At 54.0% G+C, this 15,052-nt stretch overlaps 4 protein-coding genes across 4 annotated transcripts; 3 read left to right on the forward strand and 1 right to left on the reverse strand.

Moving 5' to 3' along the window:
• Positions 1-477: 477 nt before the first annotated feature.
• On the forward strand, positions 478-2,528 carry MONBRDRAFT_34987 (uncharacterized protein). Its single transcript, XM_001743635.1, has 3 exons — positions 478-537; positions 621-811; positions 939-2,528. Exons 1-3 carry the CDS (start codon positions 513-515, stop codon positions 2,019-2,021), a joined length of 1,299 nt encoding a protein of 432 aa, XP_001743687.1. The 5' UTR covers positions 478-512; the 3' UTR covers positions 2,022-2,528.
• An 836-nt stretch (positions 2,529-3,364) lies between these two features.
• Positions 3,365-4,357, forward strand: MONBRDRAFT_14978 (uncharacterized protein; the record flags this gene model as incomplete). The annotated part of the gene is made up of 1 exon (XM_001743636.1): positions 3,365-4,357. One exon carries the CDS (start codon positions 3,365-3,367, stop codon positions 4,355-4,357), a length of 993 nt encoding a protein of 330 aa, XP_001743688.1.
• A 1,627-nt stretch (positions 4,358-5,984) lies between these two features.
• On the forward strand, positions 5,985-7,245 carry MONBRDRAFT_6358 (uncharacterized protein; the record flags this gene model as incomplete). The annotated part of the gene is made up of 4 exons (XM_001743637.1): positions 5,985-6,024; positions 6,131-6,270; positions 6,419-6,544; positions 6,709-7,245. The coding sequence occupies 4 exons, from the start codon at positions 5,985-5,987 to the stop codon at positions 7,243-7,245; spliced, it is 843 nt and encodes a 280-aa protein (XP_001743689.1).
• A 1,763-nt stretch (positions 7,246-9,008) lies between these two features.
• Positions 9,009-9,719, reverse strand: MONBRDRAFT_2570 (uncharacterized protein; the record flags this gene model as incomplete). The annotated part of the gene is made up of 1 exon (XM_001743886.1): positions 9,009-9,719. A coding segment is annotated over one exon (711 nt), but the record flags the coding sequence as incomplete, so codon positions are not given.
• Positions 9,720-15,052: the final 5,333 nt, after the last annotated feature.

Genomic DNA, 15,052 nt, shown 5'->3' on the forward strand with positions numbered 1-15,052 from the left:
TGCGTGCATGCCAAGCACCTAGCCAGTGCCAAGTGTGTTGCAAGCCACACAACAGAGAGACTGTCGCAGCATAGCCCCAAGTGTCAACGTCGACATGTGGAGCAGTTGGGACGCACATGGTCTGCAATGCGTTCTTCAACGTTTGTCACTCTTTGGGCTGCATCTTCTTTGCTGATGCATTCCACTGCTACTGCTGCTTCATCGCCATCTCTCGTCATCTTCTGCCACTTCATCTTCACCTTCCTCTTCTTCGGCGCCCTTTGCTCTCAACAACTTCTTCATCTTCATCTTCTCCTTCATCTTCTTGAAACAATCGCGTGTTTTCTTCTTCAACCGCACGCTTTGGCTTCCCTCGCCTTTCTTCTTCTTCTCTGTTGCGCGACTGGTGGTCGTCGGCGATCGTGGTTAAAATCGTGGCAACGTGGTCAGTGGCTCAGGCATTTTCCAGCTTTGTGCTCGGTACACCGTCTTGTGCTCCTTTCTCTTTCCCTCCCGCCCCCAAAACCTTCGCCATGGCCAAGCCCGCCTACAAAGTCGGTCAGTACCAACATTGTGCATGCACTGCCATATCGCAGGGGAGTTATCACATGCCTGACACTCAAATCATGGATATTCGATAGCCAACATTGAGCTCGCCGAGCTCGGCCGTAAGGACATCATGCTCTCGGAGAACGAGATGCCCGGTCTGATGCACCTGCGCGCCAAGTATGGCCCCTCTCAGCCTCTGAAGGGTGCCCGCATCGCTGGTTGCCTGCACATGACCACCCAGACCGCCGTCTTGATCGAGACCCTGACTGCTCTCGGCGCTCAGGTGCGTTTTTTTTTGAATTGCATCTTTGCCGCATCAAGAACCACTGGCCACGTACTTGGCCAGTGCAAGAGTGTGCCGCTGTTTGTTTTTGGGGACTGATTCGCATTTTCGTTTTCCATCTTTATAGGTCCAGTGGTCCTCTTGCAACATCTTCTCCACCCAGGACGAGGCTGCCGCCGCCATTGCTGCGACCGGTGTCCCCGTCTACGCCTGGAAGGGTGAGACCGATGAGGAGTACATGTGGTGCATTGAGCAGACCCTCGTCTTCGCTGATGGCCAGCCCCTGAACATGATCCTCGATGACGGAGGTGATCTCACTAACCTGGTCCACGAGAAGTACCCCCAGTACCTCGAGAACATCAAGGGTGTGTCCGAGGAGACCACCACTGGTGTGCACAACCTCTACAAGATGCTCGAGAAGGGTATCCTCAAGGTTCCTTCCATCAACGTCAACGACTCGGTCACCAAGTCCAAGTTCGACAACCTGTACGGTTGCCGTGAGTCGCTGCTCGACGGTATCAAGCGTGCCACCGATGTCATGATCGCCGGCAAGCCCGCTGTTGTCGCTGGTTACGGTGATGTCGGCAAGGGCTGCGCCCAGGCCCTCAAGGCCTTTGGTGCCCGTGTCATGGTCACCGAGATTGACCCCATCAACGCGCTCCAGGCTGCCATGGAGGGTTACGAGGTGACCACCATGGACGAGGCTTGCAAGGAGGCCATGATCTTTGTCACTGCCACTGGCTGCAAGGACATCCTGACCGCCAAGCACTTTGAGCAGATGAAGGATGATGCCATTGTCTGCAACATTGGCCACTTCGACTGCGAGATCAACGTTGCCTGGCTCAAGGCTAACGCCAAGTCGGTGATGAACATTAAGCCCCAGGTCGACCGCTACGAGCTTGCCTCGGGCCGTCACATCATCCTTTTGGCTGAGGGCCGTCTCGTCAACCTTGGCTGCGCCACTGGCCACCCCAGCTTTGTCATGTCCAACTCCTTCTCCAACCAGGTCTTGGCTCAGATCGAGCTCTGGACCAAGGCTGAGCAGTACCCCGTCGGTGTCCACTTCCTTCCCAAGGCTCTTGATGAGGAGGTCGCCAACGCCCACTTGGCCAAGATTGGTGTCAAGCTCACCAAGCTCAGCGACGATCAGTCCACCTACCTTGGCATCCCCTCGGCTGGTCCCTTCAAGCCCAACCACTACCGCTATTAAGCAGTTTTCTGAGAAGAACACCGATGAGGCATGGACCGGCCTGCCGCACCATCATGGGATCGAGCCTACGCCATGTGGCCTGACTCGGACTCATGAGGCAGGGCGACTGTGGTTGTCACGTCGTGTTTGATTACTACTTCTCTCTCTCTCTCCTTTTTATGTAAACCTTGTCAATTTTGTCCTGTCGTCAAAAGAGGGCACCGAGTGCCTTGGACACGCCTCCCGATGGTCCCGGTTGAGGCGACCCGAGTCTTTGCTTCTTTTCTCCGTGAGGAAGGGGAAGGTTTGGAGAAGACGTTCATGTCAATCACATGCACTTCTTCCTTCTTGCTTCCTCGACTTTTTCGTTCTTGTTCTGTCCCCTTTGGCGACAAATCATTCTCTCTACGAGGAGATTAACCGCTCCGCTGCGCTTATGTGTTCCGTCTTCCTCCGTGTGCACGCGTTGAGCCTTGTGTTGGTTTCCTCTTCCTTCTACTTTTCCTCGGCAATTTAGCTTTGATGAACAAACTTCCCTTTGATGTGGAACATGTCGAACCTGTCATTTTGTCTGACAAACTCAGTAGAGATAAGAGAGAGAGAGAGCCCTTCACCTCAATCAACAACAACCAACCGCCACGCACACATTTTTGATCTTGTTGTTGGTGCACCCCCGTGCGGTATCCTTCATCTTAGACAAGAGTTGGCTCATGACACGGGCCGTCTCTGGTGGCTGCGTGTGTGTTGGCCAGTGATTTGGAGTGGTAGGATCCTGCCCTTGTCTTTGAATTCGCCTTGTGCGCCTGTGGCGGTGGCAGCTTGTCAACGTGTGATTGCGTGTTCACGGCCCGATCGCTCTCGCCTTGACAGATTGATCGAGTCGGGAGTGAGCTGCTGATTTATTTTTGCTTCTCCTCTTTGTGCCGCCTCGGGCTTGGGTTTGCATGTCAAGCAAGCGTGGACAGCACATCTCGTAGCCTGCTCAGGCCTCCAATCCCAACGGCACCCGAGATCATGAACCACTTCTAGCAAGCAAGTGTGTTCCATATCCTCCCCTATTTTGAGCTCGCGACGAGTCGGCGAGTTGAGAGCCGACCTGAACAAAGCGCCCCGCCTCAAAACATAGCCAAATAACACGCCACACACTGCACACCGCCAGCTCCGAGCTGCAAGCTTTAGTTTTTTTGCCCTTTTGGCTGTGGACCGTGTGGTGGAACAAGCTGGTGTTCACGCAGTGGTGTTCACGCAGTTCAACAGGACGGCCAGCCCTTTCGCTCTTTTCGTGCCCACGCACCGCCTTTTCCACATCTTACTTGGCCGAGGCTGTACAAACCTTTGCAATGGCGGGTTCGTTAATACGCTTAATGAGCGGGGTCTTTGAGACCATCGACGTGGGCCCGGCTGCCATTCTGTGGCTCTCCGCCTGGTACCTTTGCAGCCTTGTGACACTCTTCATGAACAAAATCATCCTCTCCCACGAAGAGGGGGACAAGTATATCCTGGGCATCACGCAGATGATCATGACGGCAACGCTCGGGGCCATCAAGGTCTACGGTCCTGGTCTGTGGCGCCGCGCCGTGGGCGGCCGGACGCGACCCTACGAGCCCCTCGGCTCGGACAAGCAATATACCAGCTTTTGGCGCGACATGATTCTGGTTGGCATCATGCGTGGTGCCACCGTCATTTGCGGGCTCGTGTCGCTGTCCCACGTCGCCGTCTCCTTCACCGAGACGATCAAGAGCTCCGCGCCCTTCTTCACCGTCATCTTTGCCAAGGTCATTCTTGGCCAACACACGTCATGGCAGGTCAATCTCTCGTTGCTCCCCGTTATGATCGGGCTAGCCCTTTGCAGTTTTTCCGAGCTCTCGTTTGATACCATTGGGTTCTTGGCCGCCATCTTGAACAACATCATCGACTGCGTGCAAAACGTCTTTAGCAAAAAGCTTTTACAGCACCTCTCTCCCGTTGACCTGCAGTTTTACACGTCTGCAGCAGCAGCATTGATTCAGCTCCCGGGCTTCTTTTACGTGCTTTGGCCGCAGTTGAACGGCTCGGTGACCATTTCCTCCAAGCTTTGGATGATGATCCTGATCGATGCCGTGTTTTACCATCTGCAAAGCGTTACGGCGTACTTTACCATGCACCACCTCATGCCCGTATCCCAAAGCGTTGCCAATACGGTCAAGCGGGCCATGCTCATCTGGCTTTCCATTCTCTATTTTGGCAATCCTATCACGGTGGCCAGCGCCATTGGCATGGCCACTGTCATTCTCGGCGTCTTTGCTTACAACCATTGCCGCTTGCGCTATCCGGCCACGCTCGGTGCCGTGGCCGTGCGACGATCCGTTCGCGTATGACCATCATGCTGTCACGCTCGATTGCCAGAGTTTTGAGTGGGTGGAGAACCGCAAAAAGGCTCTTTTGCGGTGCATGATTGACCGGGAACGATGCGCAAAGCCCACAATTTTTGAAGGAAAGACTGGCCACAAGGCATGCCACCATGGATGGATGCCCCTCTTTTAACTTTGTTTCGCCAATAGGAGCTGGAGGGGTGCTTTGGCTTTGAGTTGACTTGATTTTCATGGAGGTTTCTCGAATTGAACTTTGTTTTGTTTGGAATGCATTGTTGAGCTGGGAGCGCCGCGATTGCGCGTGTGGTGAGAAGCCCGTTTCTATCTTGATGGAAAAGAAAAAGTCGATATGCAACCCAATCACAAGCTAGGTTTCTGGCGATGCTTCAGCCCAAGCGTGAGCCAGAACACAAGGGGAAACTAGAAGCGAAGGAAAGAAAAAAATACTACACGGCAGTGAAGCTGCTGCACGGGTCAGTGAGGCATGGTGGTCATCCTGGCCATCAGTCACCCATCACATCTTACGCTGCGCATCTCAATTCATCGCTCATACCAAGCATCGACCACACCAACGGGCGAGCCACTCTGTGCCACTCACACCAACAAAGGCAAGCACAGATGTTTCCAATCATTGGACTTTTCAATTGTTGGGCTGCCTCTGTCTCATGAGAGGGTCATCCAGACGTAAGCGTCTTCCAGGCTCTTGAAAACGTTGAGCTCAGCAATGTTATCGTCTTTCTTGCTGTTTTCAAAGTTGACGTAGTAGGTGCCGTCCTTGCGCCGGATGATGCAGCTCGCCTTGGATGCGGGGATCAAAACACGGCTGCCCTCGGCGTCCACCCACCCAATCCAATTGGACTCTGCTGTCGCCACGGCCGCCATCGTCAGCTTGCCTGATGCCCTGCAAGGCCCGCAAAGCGTTCCATGAGCAAATTTCCCGGGGGAGTCAGACGCCATGCGCACACTGGTCTTGATGTATCTCCCATCTCCACTCCAAGCAGGGGGCCGCTGCGATGGCTGGCACAAACCTCACACACGAGTCAGGATCACGTCACCGCGAAAAGAGCTCCCAGAGATGTGACGGATCATGAACCTGCCAGTGAAAATAAAACCGCATCCAGCACAAAGTACAACAATTCCAGCAGAAACTAGCACGACAGGCCCTAACAAAACTACATAAACCACAAATAAAACAACAACAACAACGTCCCCCTTTTTGAAAAGACGAACAGAAGACAAAAGAAGACAACCCCAATTTAAAGTAAAATCACTCCTCTTTTTTGATCGGCTTGCTTTGGCGGTGGACCTCTTGTTGCAGTCATTTGGGGGTGTGCGTCAGCAGCAGCAGCAGGAGCAGGAGCAGGAGCAGGTAGAGCGCACTGTGCGTCGATCAGTGGGGTGCATAGGTACGTCAGCAGGTTGGTTTGAAACGTGTGCTATGGGTTGAGGGCATGGCTCATGATAAGTGCTGCTCCGCCCACTTTTGTGGTCCGCTTCAGGCGATCGGTGCCCTCATTTGCGCTTTGATTCTGTGTTGATAGCGGGCAACAGAGCAGCCGTGGGTCGCGCTGGGCAAGCAAGTGGCACGACACGCGAATTCGCTAGTTAATTGCGTCAACACGCATCTCTCATCATGGGGAACGACGGGTCCAAGCCTTGGCTTGACTTTGACGGTGAGCAGCTTTGCTTGTCTTGTGCTTGTGCGCATGGCGTGCGCGTGCGCGTGCGAGTGCCGATATCCCCTTTTTCACCTGTCGCTGGCACCATTGTCTCGTGCAGACCACGTTGAGTACAGCGTCGTTGATCTCGAGACCAAGTCAAATGCTATCATTGCCATTGCCTTTCCCAAATTCTACTTTTATAAGAGCAAGAGCGATGGTTTCAGCTGCTCCCTTGGCGACATTCGCGGCTACGCGCAGGTGCTCGAATTCACAAAACCCGTTTTGGTTTTTCTTCTCCTTTCAGAGAATCATCTCTGGGGTGGGGTCTGCCTTTGATCTGGTGTTGGCATTGTATACCTTCATTCACGCCTCATATTGAGTTTGCTGGCTTCTTTCGCACCTGCAGCGCAATCGGGTGTTCTCATTCGAAACAGGACGTAATTGCCCCGGTGGCCCGGCAAAGTATACCGTCCGTGTCAAAGGCCGTGCCAATATTCACCAAACCATGAACGATATTATCAAGGACAACATGGTAAAGATGGCATGCCTTCCGTCGCAACTTCATGAGGCGGCAAGAGCCAAACAGGGACACGCCTTTTCAAATCCCGTCCCAGCTCACGCTCCTTTCGCCCTTTCCCTCTCTTTCTCCCTCTCCCTCTGTCTTTCTCTCTATTTCTCTCGCTTTCCTCTTGCCAGGTTGAGGGCCCGCAACAGCGCTTCGACCCAGCAGAGGAAACGGAGCAGCGTCAACAGAACCTCCGGCGCTCCATGCGTCGACCGCCATCTTCGGAAAACACCTATGATACTTTGAATACTGCAGTACCAATGGCCGGCGCTGCCGGCTCCGCGCCCCGAAGCGGCAGCGGAGAAGTTTACAACACCCTGCAAGGATCGCGTAGTAACTCAGGGGCTGCGGCCACAGCCACTGCCCCCCTGGGAGGCAACATTTACAATCACATCGAGTCCATGCATCCACGTTCGCCGGTTCAGGACTATGATCATCTTCAACAGCCGCCAACCTCTGTCCAAGAGAACACCTACAATGTTCTCAACCACTCGCGCAGCCCCCATCCCTCAATCAGTGCTTCTCCCGAATACAATTCGCTCTCCTCCAGCCACAACTCCCCACCACCCGGCAACCTGTACAACACCTTGCAAGCAACCACCACCTCCACGGCCCACTTGCCTGACGATTACGAACAACTGGAGCATTACGGCTTTGATGCTCGGTGAAAAGCCCGACGCGATTTTGATTGCACCACAATCTGCCTCTCGCGAGTTCTGGTACCGTTGTCCTGTCTTACCAAACTGCAAAGCGTTGCACTGCGTGCAAATGTCTGCTTGCCCTACCTTCCCGTGCCGTGCAATTGACAATCATATGTATCTTGTGTATTTCCCATCCTTTTGCGCCTCACGCTGGTCGCTTGAGTCTGCTTGTCACCCGACTCAAACCCTCTAAAAAGAGACAATTGTGGACATGGGCTGTTTTTTGTTTCTCTGACGGGTACCAAGCCTCAGCCAGTCAAGCAATGTACGTCGTGGTCAAGCAAGGATGGACTTTTTCCTATTGACATATTTTTGAATACTGAATTGGCCAGTAACACTCAACTGAGCTACAACGTTTGTCTCCTAACATATATTCAGGGTGAACTAAATGTGTGTGCTGTGCCTTGGCAACGGCAGAGCATTCAAGGCTCCACAGCACCGCCTGTGGCTTCGAGAAGTGTGCGCTCAGTCCAGACAATCAAAGCATCGGGGCTTCGATATAGCTGTAGCAAGAGTGCAAATAGCTCCTCCTCCGTGCGCAAATCACCATACTCGCGTGCAGTGTAGATGGAAGAGCACAGATTTTGTAGCGTCGTCACCTGTTGAGATCACATACAGCCCGCCACGTCTACGTGAGCCTTTCGAGTGCACGGAAAGCACACAGCGCGCACGTCATGTGAGAAGCCTATGTACCTGTGGCATATCCTCGTAGATAATGCGGTGAGACACCTGATCGACCGTGAGGCGCAGGAATTTGCCGATCACCAAGACTACGGACACGTCTATCGAACATCATGGGGGCAGAACAACAAAGCGAGGCACCGTTGAGAGGTGGCTCCGCACACTGCGCATTGGGCGTTGGGTTTGAGCCGTTGAACCAATAGTTTGGAACAGGATATCCCCAAAAGCCAAAACGTACAAAGGCCTACAACGCCATAGCTGGTCACAAAGCTGAATCGGTCCGGAATGACGCGGTCGTTGACCGTGACAAACTCAAGCCAATCCCGGTACGCATATGATGATCCATCAGGAATGTCGGAATCGGTACTATCTGCCGCCTGCGAAACACATTTTGCGAGAAATGAGAGTGAAGCGGGTTCTCAAACGACACCTTTTTCAAAACTACAAATGCCGACCAGCAATTGGCAAAGATAACAACAGGCAAAAGTCCGAGCCAAATCTGATGATGGTAAGGAGCGAGAGCCAGAGACAGACACAGTGGCAAAGAGACAGAGACAAAGACAGTGACAGCATAGGTGTCGGCTTACAATATGAGGAGAGGTCTGCGTCAATGTAAACCATTCGGCCGAACCCTCAGTGGAGCGGCGCAAGGTACAATTCATGTTGCGTTCCACTGGTGATCCCGCCGCTGTATCGAAATCAGCGGTGCCCTTGGATGTGAGGTGATAGAAAGAGGGGAGCAAACCCGGCAAGAATACTTCTGAAGTGCGGTTGAGCAGCAAATCGCGAAGTTGTCGTTGTAGCGCGTCTGCCATGCCGAGATTAATCACCGTCTCGCCTTGGACCGTGTCCACCACCCCAGTTTTCTCAGGCCGGGTAAACTCCCAGCGCATGTACAAGCTAATTTCCGTGCTCGAGTCATTGAGCACGGAGATGAGCCGTTCCCGTGAACTCGGCGAAATGGTCCACACAGCCTTAGATTGAGGTGATACTAATATGCGCTGCACATCCTCTGGGCTGAACGTGCGAACGTAGCCGGTCGTGTCCTCGTTCAGTAGGTGGCCGTACGATGTCGAGCTGATGGATTGCTGCAGCGTGGTTGCATCCATCACAAAGATGGGCTCATAGTCATTGATCTCAAGGCTAATGTCCACTGACGTGGGCAAGTTGGAGACAGCGCTTTGGTTGACCAGCGAGATCAGAAGCAACGGAAACCAAACAACGATGAGAAGAAGCACAAACAGCAGGCCCCCCGCCAAAAACTTTTTGGACCGAGGCTGCGGGGCACCCAAAGCGCGGCCTTGCCGACGCACGGTCTTGAGCTGATACTGATTCAGATATAGCTGCCCCGCAATGTCTTCCATCTTGTGCCAATGGTTCAAATCCAGTGTTGTGGGAATGCAGGACCAATCCAAGAGCATGCGCAGTTCGTACAGGAATGGAATGGCCTTGTAGATGACAAAGATGAGCCATCCAACAAAGGTGACATTCTGCAAAAGTGCATTGCGCTGCACTGTATCAGGATAGCCCGATTTGATTTGATTGGCACTGAGAAAGAAGTAAATGATTTTCAAAATGTAGAGTGTGATCAGGATGGCGTTGGACCCAAAGCTACGGTAGGTCGCTGAAGGAATCCAGAAAAACACCAGCGCATGTATCAGGATGGCCATGACCACGTGATAGTAGAGCTTGTAAGTCAACGAGCGCGTAATGTAGATGACGCGGTCCAGAACAATCAAAAGAAATTGGAATAGGAGGAAAAGCAGCTGCGATCCAGGTATGTGGTCAGCCTGCAAGGTCTGCGCGCTTGCAAACCCTTCGTCCTTGCGAAAACCGCTCCAGCCAAACATGATGACTGCAAAGGACAGAAACTCAATCAAAAAAGAGGGAATATAGTAGTCGCGAGGAATAACAATCGAGTCGTCTTGCAGGTGTTGCAGGAAGCGCCGAAAGCGATTGACTACCCCGCCGGCTTCCTTGTGCTTCTTTTTGGCTTGGCGTTGCTCGGCCTGTTCTGCCAGACGTTCATCGATTTCTTCCAGTGCGACGTCGTGTTTCTCGGCGCGCAAGAGCTCGCGGTCAGCTTCATTGAGCCGCAGCGTTGATGCCATCATGTGGTCAAGACCCAGGAGCTGGGCTGCAAAGTTGTGCACACCCAGCGCGACCAACTGCAAAGCGTGTATGAGAAGGGCATGAACAAATCCATGCTCGCGCAACCGCCACAGGCCTATAAATCGCAGAAATGTCAAGCAACCAGGTCGCAAATAGGCATCGTGACATGGATCCAACGCCTCGGGTGGTCCGTTGCTCTTGCCCCAGAACTCAAACTGAAAAACATAGCGTAGAGCAAACACCGCACAACTGTAGTACGTAAACACGAGCCAGAAACGTCCCGAGGGCATGGGTCGTGACGGAAGGGCCCAGAGCAGCACCAAGAGGGCTGATATAGTGCTGAGCAGCGAGGCGGTCCACATGGCATCGAAAAAGACGAAAAAGTACACGAGGTATTCCGTGTGCGTCAAAAAGTAACGAAAGGCCTCGCGAGCCAGCGACAAGCGCACCGGTGAACGCGGGCCAGACAGCTCTGTTTGGTCGGCACCCGCTGATGCTTCTTTGGATCGCTGCTTGTCACTTGGTGTCTGATGACCAATGTGCTCAACATCAGTGGCCGGGGCAAGCAAAGCGGCTTCCAAACCCGCCTCCTCGTCTGCCTCCGGGCTGGTATCGTCACTGCAGAGTGAGCCGCTGTCTCCAGCGTCACTGGTCGCGGCAGGTGAGTCAGAGCTCTTTGGATGGCCGGTTAGGTGGGCGCTAGTGGGCTTTGTCGGCACAAAAAGGCGGTCGGTCTGCTTGTTAACTTTGTACAAAGTTGTGGCTATAGCTTGTTGAACAGCAAGTCCGATTCGCGTCACCAATCCTGGTTGTTCCTGATCCGCCGCCCCTTCGTCATCAGTCACTGGATTCGCCGTTGGGGTTGATGAAAGAGACTCTGGGGGCGTGGCAGTGGGTAGAGACTCAGGGGGCAGGTCGGGGGATCCGATATCATCGCCATGTGCTGGGGATAAGCGCCGAGGCCGACGTTGACGCAGGCCCTCAGTTGAAGCCTCTACCTCGTTGCCTGAGTTCGCTTCGGGTGTAGCGTTCTCGAGCAAATCAAGCTCTGGGGAGTCATCAACCACGGATTCCTCGCCAGCGCTCGAGCCTGTAGAAATGCCATCCGCTCTTGAACGGGTTTGGGACAAAGCCAGCTGGAGACGCGATTGAGAGAACCACTGAGGGATTGAATTGTCCTGCAAAGAAACGCCTAGTGACTTGCGCCGACGCATCACCTGAAAATCAAGCAACATGTGAGAAGGGTTGCAAAAGAGCGGTGTGTGTGTGTGTGTGCGAGGAGAGAGAGGGAGGGGGCGAGAGAGGGAGAGTGAGGCCAACCATGCGCAAAAGGTTTTGAGCATGCTCGGCTCGTGAGATTGTTCGGCTCCGGACATGAACAATATGCAGCATAAGCTGAGAACCAGCCGCCTGACATTGTTATCCAGGTGCAGTCAACCACAGTGAGTAAGCGACAATGGTAAAAATGCAATCCAGAAAAGAATTCAGGTGACACAAACCTGTGCGCGTGTCGCCGCAGCTTTGATGTGAGCGTCAAAGGCCTCAAACCAGGCAGGCCCAAGCGCCGTGACCAATCGCAACGTCAGCCAAAGCCAACAGAGCAGCAAAAATTCGTAGGCAAAGCCATTGGAAGCGCGAAACATGGGAATACGTGGGTCCCAGTCCAGTAGGCGAATGTCATGCCCGTAACGCAGGCCAAACAATTGCAGCGTGTCCATCAAAGCACTGTTGGCGTGGCGCCAGCTGACAAGCACACCGAGCAAAGGCCACACGACGTGCAAAAAAATGATGCCAAGGGTCGTGGCCAAAAAGCGCCGCACGTATTGCCGCGCTGTTGTGTATTTGCGCAGCACCACCTTGGGCTGCACCAGAAACTTCAAGATGAACCAGAGATAGACCAGGCAAATCAAGTCGCGCCGGGAGATGACGGCCAGGAGACTGAACAACGTGACGAGCCCCAGTGTGGCAAAGAGCAGCGTGCCTTTGAAGCGGTGCTGCGCCGCGAGGGCTGGTTCTGCTTGGGGTGCAGGTTGGCGCAACACTCGCAAATAAGTGCTGAGAGTCAACATGATGAAAAAGTCGATGAAAAGAACCTGTGATCCGTCAAGACGCGTGAGCATGTACAAACAAAAGGCGCTGGCTCATGGTCCCATGTTCCAACCGCAACAGCAAAACGGAGCGACCTACCTCAGCCGAAAACCACTCGGGTGGAGCTCGCTCCAAGCCCACGCGCATGTCGCGAGCGGGGATTTTCAACCACGCCATGAGGACGTGCACTGCATAAGAACGCTCAGTGCCACGCTGCCAGGGGTAGGCCCATGTTGGCGGGAACCCAAGCTGGCTGCCATACTGGTATACAAAGGCCACAGCCTGGAGAGTGAGAAGAGTGCGAAGTACTGCCTTGGGGCGCTCCGACAAGGCGAGGACGGTCAATCCAGCCATGTTGAGAACGGCTACGACGTTCAACTTGAGCAAGGCTGCCAAAAGCAGTAGCATGAGACAGACGTCACGGCCGAACAGGCGGACGGCATGATTGAGGGTAAACTTGAAGGCTAGCCAACTGCGCCCTTCTTTTGGTTTAGTATCCAACAGTAGGCAATCACTCCCGCGATGCCATAGGACATGTCTATATCGCTGCAAAATCTCATGTAGAGCAATAGCGAAGATGGCAAAGGACTCCCATCGAACGAGCACAAAAGCAGCTAGTTTGTGTGCTTTGATCGGGCTCAAGCCAGCCCACAATAGGTTGGCTTCCGGCACGGTTGAGAGATCAGCAAGAGCAGGAAGCTGATAGATGAGCTTGATGAGCATAACCATCTGTGCATGTCAGCAGGCAGGCGATGAAGACATTGATGAGAGGGCATGGTCCCCGGCCAGAGCGGCGCGACTGGGTGGCTTGGTGCAGGCTAAGCGCGACACCCACTTCAATCCAAAACAAATTGAGCGAGGCCATGAGACGATTCTGTGCGGAGAGGGCCATCGAGATGGCCAAGAGCAAAAGCGTCATCAAATCTAGGCCTTGGGGCTTTGGTTGAATTGTGCTTGCGTAGAGTAGCAACAAGACAACCTTGTGCATTTGCAACGTCAACGTGCGAAGCACGAGAAGGCAAGCCTACGCAGACCAACGGTCGAGACTCAGAGGCGGTGGCAAGCATGCATGGCGACGGGAGCGACAAGGGGCGGGTGAGATCCTGAGTGCCGAGTCTTGAGGATGAGCGAACCTTGGCGATCCAAGTGGGCTGGTGCAGAAAATGTGAGAGTCGGAGCGTGCTAGCCAGGCTGGCGCGTGACGGCGAGCGCAGCTGGAAAACGGTCACGATGAACACAAGACAACTGGGGACCAAAAAGGCAAAAAGGGCGCTTTGTGATTGATGGACTTCGAGACCAAGGTCGCTAATGACGCTATCAGAGCACCAGCGTTGCAAGAGCTTTTGAGACTCATGAAACTGATATGCATATTTTGCCAAAAAGACACAGCTCGAGTAGAGAAGCAACAGCGTCCAAACACCAGACATGAGACGCTCTGAGCGCGAATGTGCAACCAGACGCTGTACGCCAAAAAGAAACACAAAGCCAACACGAATGGCGGTGACGCGCCCAACAATTCCAACCCAGAAAAGGGTCAAGACTGAGACCAAGGGCCAAGAAGACCAGATGGCCGCTTCCAACCAAGCAACAAACGTGCGCGCGCGATGCGCAGGCAAAGTTGGGGAGGTTGAAGAGCTGGCTGGCCCCGGCGCAGTCCTTTTGGTGACGCCGATCCCTTGGCTGGCTTGGCTGGCGGCAAGTGCGTCGTCCACGCCCGAGTGTGCGATGCTCGGCGCTTCTGGATCAACTTCGCTAATTTCCTCGTCCAAAGCGCTATCCTCGCCGGGCAGAAGCTCGGAGCCACGAGATGGGGCGCGAAAGAGAACATCTTCAGATCCACGAGCTCCAAAGGGGAGGAGAGGCGTGGAGAGATCAGATGTGTCCGTCTCCAGAGAAGTGGTGCTATGCCGTCTGGTGGCTGTAGACTGGGCAATGCTGGCTGCACGATACGTCAGCAACTGAAGGACTGAGACGAAGAGAATGGCCAGGTGAAAGCGCAGGCTGAGCCAGGTGTGAGTGAAGATGTCCGCCTCTAGACCAAGCAGGTCCGCCATTTCCTGCCTTGTGTGCCGGTGCACGGAGGCAAAACCAAAAATGTAGCTGACAAATATGACCACGACTGAGTAGGCCGGAAGCATGACCCAGTACTGTTCGCGAATGACTGGGAAGCCCATGAAGCAGACCAGAATGACCAAATAGAGAAAATTCAGCAAGTTGACGTCTTCCAGAGCCGCGAAGAAGATGACGAGAATGGTCACCACGAACAAGTAGCGAATTGCTAAGCGCAGCCCTGCACCCACGTGCTGCAACAGCAGCTTGGACCACGTGGCGAGACGCACAGACATGGACGGCGAATTGACCTGCTGCTCAACCTCGGGTACGGGGCTGGGGTCCGTTGGCGTCTCTTCCGAATGAGCGTTTTGAATGGCAGCGGCATAGCGCTGTTCTGGGCGATTGCCATGACGGTAGCGGCGGCAGTGCTGGGAGTGGGCGTCGGCAAAAGGGCCCACCAGTCGAGAATTGCAGGCCAAAGCTGCTGCTATGAGCGCGCTCACGCCGAGTTGCATCGCGTCGCGGTCAAGATTGAGTGTCTGCAGACCCGTTTCTTTCGCCACCTGTGGGTGTGCATGCGCGAATCCAGCAGACTTGTGAGCAACGAGAGAAGATTCGCCAAGATTGACAAACAACCGGGGATAGCCACGTGAACGAACCGAAACGGTGACGAGGGCAGCAGTAATTTGAACAATGCTGCGCGCTGCCGTGAAAGCAAACGCGTAGAGTGTCACGAAAGGTAGTGCCGGATGCCAAAAGTCTTCCGACCGTGGGGAGACGATGGTCACAAAGGCCACCACGATGAAGACAGCTGTAAACCAGGAGGGGTAGAGACAGGCCC

The sequence above is a fragment of the Monosiga brevicollis genome, genomic scaffold, assembly GCF_000002865.3.
Source record: "Monosiga brevicollis MX1 MONBRscaffold_4 genomic scaffold, whole genome shotgun sequence".
Classification (NCBI taxonomy): domain Eukaryota; class Choanoflagellata; order Craspedida; family Salpingoecidae; genus Monosiga; species Monosiga brevicollis.

Bases quoted from the DNA above. Each gene is read 5' to 3' on its own strand.
- MONBRDRAFT_34987 (XM_001743635.1), top strand. From the start codon at position 513: ATGGCCAAGCCCGCCTACAAAGTCG. The intron at 538-620 runs GTCAGTACCAAC...GATATTCGATAG, and splicing joins CAAGCCCGCCTACAAAGTCG to CCAACATTGAGCTCGCCGAG. The intron at 812-938 runs GTGCGTTTTTTT...CCATCTTTATAG, and splicing joins TGACTGCTCTCGGCGCTCAG to GTCCAGTGGTCCTCTTGCAA.